At 40.3% G+C, this 10,865-nt stretch overlaps 1 protein-coding gene across 1 annotated transcript; it reads left to right on the top strand.

Annotated features, from left to right (window-relative positions):
* Positions 1–298: 298 nt before the first annotated feature.
* On the top strand, positions 299–8,962 carry fgfbp3 (fibroblast growth factor binding protein 3). The gene is made up of 3 exons (XM_044214150.1): positions 299–497; positions 6,393–6,672; positions 7,673–8,962. The coding sequence occupies exons 1-3, from the start codon at positions 314–316 to the stop codon at positions 8,112–8,114; spliced, it is 906 nt and encodes a 301-aa protein (XP_044070085.1). The 5' UTR covers positions 299–313; the 3' UTR covers positions 8,115–8,962.
* The last annotated feature ends 1,903 nt before the right edge of the window (positions 8,963–10,865 follow it).

Here is a 10,865-nt window from a genome sequence, read left to right as displayed (position 1 = left end):
TTGATACTTAATTAAAGTTGATGGAAAGAACACAAGATATTGTGATTAACTTTGTATTTACTATTGTTTTTTTTAAATATTTACTTTTTTGTTTGATGCTTTCACATTTACAATAAAATCCTTGCAACTGTAGAGTTCAAAACTATTAAAATTCTATTTCATCAAGATAAAATAAAATCAAGATGAAGTATTTATACAGTATCTAAAAAAGGTTTCCAGTGATGAACAAAGAAGTGTTTTGTTTGCAAGCTGAATGACTGAAACATCCAAACCCTCGAGGTCTCGTCAGTTTGTAGGGTTTTGTGAGGGGTGAATGTGGGAGGTGTCCTTGGTTTTGGGCAGTTCTTCGTATAGTTCTCCTCATTCCCTGAACCCCCTTCTTCGCCCCCTCCTCCTCCTCCTCCACGTCCTCCTCCTTTATCCTTCTCCCCTCTTTTATCCAAGGGTTCACAGCCCCCACATTCTCACAGCGACTCAGAGCCGTGGAGCGTCACATGGTAAGAACACTGGGCCTCTGCTCACACTAAACAACAAACCTTGAACACTAAATTACTCCGCATTTCTGCTTCTTCCAAAAACTGTCAAACCAATAATAGAGCGTTGGAGACAACGAAGAAATAATTGGTTTTTGTCATGACTTATTGATGAGGGGTGTATTTTGAGGAGTGGGGGGTGTGCTTGGAGGGGGGATTATTTTTGTTTTGGTGCAGTGCGTCTTTGTTTTTCATCTCCCAGAAACTCCAGTTAAAATGCTGCAGCAGAAAGGTGACTTGTACTGCCAAAGGAGATCTGTTTAATCTGTCATTTTTGTTTGTTTTTTATTCTTATTTCTGGATGAATATGAACTTGTGAAACGAAATCCTGAATATGTCAAAGGAAGAACTAAAAGAAAAAAATCATACCACATTTGAGAGGGAAAAAAGGACACGATTATATATAAAGTTGAGTGTACCTAAAGTTTTTTAAGAGAAAAGGTTAACACACAGTTAACACCGCTGCAGAAGCTTGCTGTCGTTTCTCAGTGTTGTTGCAAGATAATTCACTTCGGGAAATGCAAAGACGTTCTGTTTTGTTCATTTATTTAGCCAAACTGGCTAACGCTGTGCATCCTGACCTCGGACCTCCTCATAAACAGGAGATCTTCGTTTTATTGAACATTTAGACACAAAATTGTTCACAAAAATTCACATTATCCAGCAATACTCAGTAAAATGAAGAAATGGTAACTATGAAGCCAGCTGAATTTAGACTATACTCAAACTGACATTGATCCCACTTTGACGTACATAGTAAGATGCACAATGAGCTGTTATGGAAGGATAAAGCACAATGTAGATGCGAATGGTTTCCCTCTGTGTGTTATGTTTTACAACCACACAGGCCAGAGTGGATTATCATCTTTATACCATGACCAATGAGAACTCTGACCACTGAGAAATTTAGATTGGCTCACAGGTGTCCATTAAGTTTCTTGTAATGTACAGTAGGACTGGACACCTACGTTGGTGTAGGTTGACTGTGACTGCTTTGGAATCATTAATCCTGGTACTCATGAGGTACCAGGATTGATGATTAATTGGTACATATGGTATTTTGTTTACTTGCTGCACGAACCATCAAATTAAGTCAGTGTAAGCGGCATGTGTCTTTTTGTGTGCTGCACTGAAATGGAGTGGAAAGCTCAAACTGGCACTGTGTCGGTCAGGTTCCTGAGGATAGCATGTGTTCATAATCTGAGAGCCAATATTTAGTGAAATTAATGTTTATGCGTGTGTCTGAGCTGTACGATCAACAATGACGCACCATCACTAACAATCACCAAACGCACAACTTGTCGAGTATTATCTTTTACACTGTGTCTACACAGGAGGTGTTTTCTTTCAGTCATCTGTCTCCAGCACGTCTCTCACGGAACAGATTCTCCTCTATTGTAACCAAAACAGCTGTCTACACCAGACCGTCCTCCCCAGGAATATGGCCGTATAGGTCGTTACGATATTTACGTTTATTGTTAGGTTGCGACATCTAGTGGCTGTATAATTATGACAGGAGCAAAGGAGGAAGTCAGGTGAGGTAGTTTAAAGAGTGACAAAGTCCAGACAGGGACAAGGCCAGGATGGATGGATGGGTCAAACACAGGACTTTCACCCAGGAGACTGCTGTTCGTGTGCCGTGTGAAACCAAAAGTCAACTCTGACTTATTTTAACTTACATAAGTTCAGTTACGTCACGTTACTCACTAACGTAACTGAACTTATGTAACTAAGGTACTTATTTTAACATAAACCATGATGTTTTCCTAAACCTAACCAAGTGGTTTTGGTGTCTAAACCTAACTAAACTGCAACATTTCATCATTATTATTGTTACCATGACGACCAAGGTCGGGTACGCCTGTCGCTGGTACTCTCCAATGGTCATATATGTCGTTTAGGTATGAGGATGCGTTGGTCTACACAGGCTGTGTAGCAAAACAGTGTTGGCAAATAGCTGCCTATTTACTCATCCAGCAGACACAGAGCAACATGATTATCCCATTGGAGTGGTGTTTTTTGTCCAAAATTCACTCTCCTTTTACCTCTGGTTTGGTCTCCACCAACTCCTGAGAATATTAGATGCCGTCTTTTTAGGCATCAGGTTTATTTTCTTACGTTTTACTGTACATGCGTAACTACAGTGATTGTGTATTGGGGCTCAGAGCACTGCCAAAATGTGGATGACCTACATGCAGTACTGTGCCTGAACACATCCTGTGCAGACGCTGTTGGAGGACTGAGGCTGCTGCTGTGCTGCTTTCACTATGCTGCTGGTGGTAGACGTGCTATTACAGAATTCACACCCTTCAGCCAATCAAAATTGAGTATTCATGGCAGCATTGGTATAATTCACAATGCACCGAGCACAGTGGGAACTCAAGCACCAATGTATAAGTAGCTGCCGTGGTATATTCACTGCAGGCTTAACAAAAGCCTAAATTGTCCGTCAGTTTTGCAGTGAGTTTAGAATGAGCAGGGAAACTCTGAGTTCAGTTTGTGTTGGTTTGTTTTTGTTGCCAATGTGAAAGACAGTGTAGATAAAAAAATTAAAGTGCCTGATTGTAAAGCCCATTTGTTCAGGGAGTGCTTTGGCTTCAACTGAAACAAAAACAGCCAGATGCTCTATAGCATCTGATTTAATTTTCCACTTCATTACAACATAAACACATTAACATTATTAATCAGATTAATTATGGCTCCACAGAACCTGTTTTGTTGTTCTCATTGTATAGCATCATTAATGGTATGTTGGTACAGGGAAGCAACCTGTTCAGTGTTTATATACCGACCAAGGGGCACAGTGGTACACAGGATATGAATATATATAAATGTTTTATTAGCAGCATTTCTTAATTCAAGATTAAAATTGTTTCGTTGTATGTGTTTTAATTTTTTGTTGTTTTTAGCAGTTGTTTGAGCAACAACAGATTAATTCACCTATGTGAATGCTCTATTTTTCTAGATACTTTGTGGTTGTGATCCCAGAAATGTTTTTCTAAAATAATAATTTATTTTCACATGTATGAGTTCAGCTGTAATCCTCTCCTCCACCTTCCCTCCCTCCCTGCGTGTTGTTTGATAGCTACATGTCCGGTCTGGACTCTTCTTGGGGGAGTGTTTCTGATGCTTGGCTGGTTTTCAATAAGCCACTGACAGAGACTCACACCCACACTCTGTGTCCATTGTCCATTTTTTTTTTTAACACTCTTGTTGTGCCACTCTACGACGTTCTGGCCCTCTGGGATAATGATGAGGAAGGCATCCAAAATTCTCCAGTCCAAGTTATTTAAAGATTTTAAAAAGGTGTCGATATATTTTCATTGTGGCTCTTATTCGAGATCTCTAGTATTAAAATAAACTGATTTATACAGCTGTCATACTCACACGGACGGCATTTCTGAACATTTCCTGTTAAGTATGTGGTTAGAATACTGTCAGTTACGACGTATGGAGAAAAAGAAGGAAAGGAAAATGCCGCATTTATTCCTGTCTTTCTCTTAAAGCTAAGTTTTTTTAAACATTAAAGGGGCACTCCACTGATTTTAAACATCATGTTCAATTTACATGTAACAGAGAGTACTAGTCAGCCTGTGAGACAGTTGTATTTCTGGGGGAAGCTTTCTAAAGTCTGAAAAAATAACTGATGATGTCATCGAACATGAGTTTGAAAGACACGGACGTATCCCAGGGAAGGAGGGTCTAACAAAAGACTCTATGGAGTTGTATTATGAGATATGCAGTGTTTTGGGAGCTTTACCTATACTTGAGACTAAAAATCAAGATATCTCGGGCTCTGCTGCTTTTTAGCCATGCTAGCATCATGGTTCTAGGGACGGTCTGTCAGTCTGAAATTAATTAATGGTCCTCTAATGAGGCTAATGACTTTGTGATCCCTTAGCTTTTCCTCAAGTGCCACCAGCTGCTCAAAATTTTAATTCATCCAATACTTTAGCAGGTATTTGATCATAAACCAAACTAATGAGCATCTCATCAGTCTTAGCTGCACTTTGTGTTTAGTGCAATTAGCAAATATTAGCATGCTAACACACTAAACCAAGCATTGACATTGTGAGCATGTTGCTATCCTAACATTAGCATTTAGCTCAAAGCACTGCTGTGCCTCAAAGAGCCACTAGCTTGAGCTTTGTTTATACTCACATGAGACACCATGGCGCGTGCCTCCGCAGAGCTGTGAGCATGTACAGAGGCAATATTCTCTGATACGCCAGGGGGCATACAAACAAAATATCATGTGAATAATCATGAAGTCGATGAGTGTTTCGGGGACAGATTATCCAACATGGCGGCCCCTCATACTTTCTTGCACTTTCCTACAAAATCACTTATCTTTTGCCAGTGTGGTGGCGATCTCTCTCCATGAATTGAGAGTTATTTGGCTGTCCCTGGGGTCTCTCAAAAAAAAAAGGGTGGTAGAGGCGTTTGTAGAGGTGAACCTGCTCGGCCAGCTTCGGCGTCCATGTTGAAGTGAAAAGCACACTGCGTGCCTAGTTCCAAAAATTCAGAGGTGCATGACCAAGCACCGCAACAACTCGCGGCCTGATGCGGAAGGCGCATTGACGTGATTTTTAGCATGCAGATCCTCGTGTCGGGGACACTGCGTCAACCATAAACCAGGCTTTAGCCTTGTTTAAAATCGGTCTCTTGAAAGTTTGCCAGCTTTATGGAAGTGCAAAGAGCTGGATTGCCCATTTAAATATGATATAATAATATGCTACCAAATTGATTCCTATGCACAATGGAAAAAATTATATTGCTCTGATTAAAAGTTTATCTGCAAAATATTCTCTGCCAGTGTCCTGTTATGATTCACAAAGGGGGACTCAAATGCAGACTCAGACACAGAGAGGTGAGTTAGAGATTAGAGAGATTTATTGTACAGTTCACCAAAGTTTTGATGGGATTGAGGGAAGGGAGCCAGAGGACGAAGACCGAGGGTTGAGAGGGGAGCCATGGGTGGATGAGGTATGGCTGGGGTCCAAGTCCAGAGGTAGGTGTGGCTGTGTAGCTGAGACCAAGTGAGGCAGACAGACAGGCAGGCAGTAATCCTGAGCACAGGGACAGCAAGGTTAGCACAAAACCCCCCCAAACAAAAGTAACTAGAATGATATTCCAGGGGCAGAGAACAAGAACTACCACATGAGCGGAAAACAACGATCTGGTGATGAGTGGATCGGAGACCAGGGTTGATAGACTGCAGCACTTGATTAGTGGATGAGTTGCAGGTGTGTGGCTTGGAGCAGGTGTGTTGGGTGAAGAGTCAGGAGCCCGTGGAGAGAGGGAGTGCCACGCCCACAACACAGATACAACATAGAGAGGAACAAACAGAGACACAGGCCGTAACAGTGTCAACATGCACGTCAAACAACAGCACAAAATTGCACAATATTCGTTGGCAAATTTGTTGCAACAAAACTATTTAGATCTACTGCAACGGAAATGTAAGACAGGACTGTAAGCGTTGGTTGCGAGACATATACAATAAGTTGACCCACCATTGTTGCCACATAGCTGTTGCCATGTTTGTTGTGATTGGATGAACCTTATCGCAGATGAAAACAAGAGGAACTCCTGACCAGGGTGACAGGGTAAATTTTTGCCTTGTATGTGTAACGTAACATTCTGTGATATGATTTCGCACTGGAAGAAATATCAAAATGACTCACCATAATCATTCAAAGCTGCATTTAGCAATGTTTGACCAATAAAAGTGTCCACCTGGTAAATGTAAATCCAATATTAACTCTCCTTTTTAGCTTTTGTTTGGTCTCTACCAGCTCCTGGAAAAAATTTCTGGCTCATTTTCTCTTTTTTCTGTGTCCAAATGTCCCTTCCCAGCCAACATGAGTGTCCTGCCATGCAGTTTCCTCTTCCTCCTCCTCCTCTGCCTCCCCATCCTCACTGAGACCAAGCGGCTGCCTGGTCAGGGGAAACCCGACAAAGCCCGCCAGCCTCCGCCGTCACCCCAACCGGCCAAGAGACCTAGAAACCGCTCAGTTCCCGGCTCTGGAGAGCTGACCACCAAGGAGGGCCATCGCTGCACTTGGCAGACGTCTGGTGAAAGCGTGGTGAGCCTGCTGGTGAACTGCAGCACTGAAACACTGGGAGACCAGCAGAGGTGAGGGAAGCATTAACTGTAATATCTCACCTGCCTCGACTCTCTGAAGGTCATAAAGTGCAACGTCTCGCCTGTGGACATTACACTTGACAGGATATTAATGTAATTCGCCTTTAATGCCCTTAAACTCACGTCACCTATAAAACTGACCAAAGCGTTCATGTTGGTAATTTTCAACCATTTAAATAATTCAGGGGTTCACTTAGTGAGAAGGACACTCAAAACTGGATCTTATTATTCAAATCATTACCTGTGCTGAGTATCTGGACAACTGCCTAATAGGTAAGATTTATGATTTAGACGAAAGAGCTGATTCAACCAAGTTGGACAGTCTGTTCGAGTTTGTCACGAGCAAAAGAAGAAAATCATACAGTGTATGATATTGAAGGATTCTAATTGATAATAGAAAACAGTGGGTGTGGGTCCTTTAACGCACGTCATACACATATCAAGTATGTGTTGCCCTGGAAGAATTTTAAGTAAGAATGACCAAGCTCAGAATATTGGTGGCCCTTTTTAATATGCAAGAAAGTGATTACTTTGTCACGACAAAAGTGCGCTACTAAAGTTAAGAAACATCTGTCACAAAGTCCTGGGTCGTTTGTCTGAAAGTCATTTTAAAAGGGGATTGTTTCCTTCATTCAGAAATGACAAATTCTTTATTATTATTAATCACTTTAATGCTAATTAACGGCAAAACGTCTCCATGACCCAAAGTGTAGCTCATGATCTCATAAATGTTGCAGATTTTTGAAGCTCTCTTTGAAGTTTTTCTCAGTAGGAAAAGTCAGATAAACAGTGACAGAAAAAGGGGAATATATTCTAAGAGAAGTTTCAATCCTTGCATGTGATTTGGCCAATTACAACCTTTATGTACTCCTTTTTTGTCTCCCAATTTGTTGTAAAGAATACTTTGTCTTTCTCCTTTTCTTTCTTGACGTTCCCTTGTACTTGTCAAACCGCTCCATTCTTCTTGTTCTTGTTTCTGCTCCTCCTCTAGGTATTGGTGTCGTTATGCCGGTAAACCAGACCTTTGCCAGGCCTATGGGGTGAAGTCCAGCCAGTACTGGAAGCAGCTGGTAGGGAAGCTGAAGAAGAGGCAGAACGCCTGCGAAGGAGAGAAAGTCCTGAAGGCCAAAACCTGCAAGAAGGCTCCCACTGAGGCCTACATGAAGCTCGCCCAACGCAATGGAGAGGAGGAGGGGAAGGGAGGGAAGGATGGAGGAAAGAAGAAAGGGCCGCCGGCCAGGAAGAGCTCTGACGGGGGGAAGGCAGAGAGGAGGAAGAAGAAGGAGGAGGAGGAAGAAGAAGAGGAGAAGGGGAACAGGGAGGAGAGGACTGGGTTTGAGGAGGAAGGAGTGATGAACGACATGGGGCAGAGTTACTGCAGCGAGGGATGGCACTCCATCTGCTCGTTCTTTGTCAAATTTTTCGAGGAATGATAGGAAATTATGAAGGCAATGTAATGCTCATTTTTGATACATGATAGTGCGAGTTCACAATCTGAAACTATAAAAAGCACCAGGCAGCTCATTTGTAAAAATATTTTTGACTTTATCTTAAACTTTGAGCTGCATAAGTATAATGTATATCACATTTGGAATGGAATATTTGGAGTCAATGTCAATAAAACAAAACTTTCTTAATATGAAATTTTTAGAAATTCTGAACTTTTTACAAATGTAGCCCACAGGCATCTAATCTGCTGTCAAAGCGGTATGATAATTAAAACCTGGCAATCTGAATTATATATATAAAACCATTAAATCAAACCTATCAATACTGAATGAAAGCCACAATTAATTATAAATGTCCCTCCCAGTCATTAGGAATACTGACCATCTGCTGATTCTGATTATATTTGAGTTCAGTTTGTGTTATTGATCATATTCAGCTTCGGGATGTGTTACATCGTAGAAAGTTTGTTGTAGTTTGTTTTGCTCTCTAGAAATGTTAAATTAGATGAAACTGTATAAAATGTGTAATGTTGGAACTGTCTGACTAACAAATAATAATGTTTTGGTGGACAACAATCAATCAATGATCATCACTGATGATGACTGCGATGATAGTAGTGATTACTAGATGAATAGATGTGTTGTTTATTCTTATTTTTGTGATGTGTAACTAATAGTTTCTAAAAACTTTGTGTAACTGTTTTTTAAAACCATCTGGTTACTGTTTGTTGTGATTTGTGGCAGTTAGACCTGTGCAGCATTTTTTATATTTTTTAAAGAAATTTTAACACTGTTTCTGGAATTCTAAAATAAAAACAAGCTGCGTAAAATAACCAAATGTTTTTCCAGCTATACCATGTCATTTAAAATGCAAGTTCACACATTCACCTCAGAGATGCACATTATTACCTTTTGATATAATGCTGTAATATCTTGGCAATAACAGGATAAATATGTAGTAATATTGAATTTACAGATGTAATAACCACAAGACATTTTTATTACATCAGTGAGAATATCTTGGAAATATTAGGTTTATTATTTAGTTTTTGTTGTAGGATTCTGAAAGGGCAAAAATGTGAAGGTAATAATGGCTCAGAACGGATCAGTTATAACACAGTCTCTCTAATCCGATTATTTCAGGTTGATATTCTTTTAATAAAATGGTGTTATGCCAGCCCAATAACTTAACAAACACGACAAAACCAGTAATTACCAGAACAAATAGCACACATGCTGTATTTTGTGGGTATCTTTTCTTTTTTGCAACTAGCCTTCCATCTGTCAGTGGATTCAGACTGGTGAGCCTTCAGGGAAACCTTTCAGGCGTAGCCACATTTCAGATATTTCATTGTTCTATCTCATAAAGTTATAAATTATGGATGAGGAACAGTTGTTCAGAGTGACCTAATGTGTCCTATCTTCCTGTTTTTTCACTTTCTGTGTCTCTCTCTCTCTGTCTCACATTGATTCATACTTCCTCATCTTTCTTGACATTGTCCAGTTTATTGATCTATTCACTTTAATGCAGTATTGCAGCATAGTTTTAAAGAATAAAGAAATGAGAAAAGGAAAGAAATAAAAAGTAAGAAGAAGAGTTAAAGGGCACCACTCTTCCACCACCTTGATTAATGCAGCTGCAACATTCTCAACTTGGATCTTCTTGGCTGCATTTTGCCGATGTAAACTGCTCTGTGCAAAGGAAAGAACCCCCTTGAATTTAAAGAAAAAGATGAACAGCTTCCAAGGTTAAGAAAGGCTTGTTCAACACAAAACAGATCAATGGGGGATTCAGTCACATTTATCTGTGATGTACAACTGTAAACTTGAAAGAAGCCACCCACCTTGGTGTGCAGTGGGCAGCCCTGTCTGCTAGAAATTAAGTTTATACACAGCTAATTTGCAACAGCAAATACGTTTTGAGAGAAACGTAATGCCGACTGAATTACGTTTTCTATTAACATAATGAGGAAATGTTGTTAATGAACGTACCTGGCAAGTTGCAAAAATGTTAATATCTAATGTATCAGTAAAATGTTCACTGACAACGTGTTTCATTTGTTTCCCACCAAAGTAGGCAATCTTCCAATACACTATCCACTCTTAGTGACTACAGCATTATTCTGCTTTTTTATGGTTATGTTGTTGACATTTAACCAAAATCACAATCTTTCCCTAACCTTAACCAAAGTATTTTGTTGCCTGAGTCTGGACGCGAACCTGGATTCTACTAAAGCGCGGTGCATAAATGTACTGTTTAATTCAAACGTAATTTCTAGGAGACAGGGTGTGCAGTGGGAGGTCAGTATTGTATGTGTTTCTTTAAAATTCTCCTTTACTGCAGATACTGTAACAACAGGACTGTTTGATGTTGTAAATATACTACAGAGACATGAGAGCCACATCGCAGTTCATAGACTTTTTCTCCTTCCAGAGAGTGCAGCATCATTACGGTACTAAGGCACGGCTGTAATTGGTGCACAGTGGCGAGGTTGAAGACTGTCCTCCAAAGAAAATGACAGTATCAGTCATTTCAGTGGATGCCCCCCCCCAAAAACACATTTACATTTACATTCAAGTGATACAGTGGCAATAGGAATTATGACTCTTTGTGACGTCAGCAGAAAAGGAGGAAATAGTGTGACCTTGTTACAGAACCTCAAAGTCTACAGACAGAGGAGGTCAGGGTGGTTGGATGGATCAAATCAAAAAATCCATCCAGACTTTGACATGGAG

Source organism: Siniperca chuatsi, linkage group LG11 (genome assembly GCF_020085105.1).
Source record: "Siniperca chuatsi isolate FFG_IHB_CAS linkage group LG11, ASM2008510v1, whole genome shotgun sequence".
NCBI classification, from domain to species: Eukaryota; Metazoa; Chordata; class Actinopteri; order Centrarchiformes; family Sinipercidae; genus Siniperca; species Siniperca chuatsi.
This window is presented reverse-complemented; position numbering and strand designations above follow the sequence as displayed.

Coding starts and splice junctions, on each gene's coding strand:
- fgfbp3 (XM_044214150.1), top strand. CDS start 314: ATGTGGGAGGTGTCCTTGGTTTTGGGCAGTTCTTCGTATAGTTCTCCT. Junction 498..6,392: donor GAGCCGTGGAGCGTCACATG/GTAAGAACACTG, acceptor GTCCCTTCCCAG/CCAACATGAGTGTCCTGCCA. Junction 6,673..7,672: donor ACACTGGGAGACCAGCAGAG/GTGAGGGAAGCA, acceptor CTCCTCCTCTAG/GTATTGGTGTCGTTATGCCG.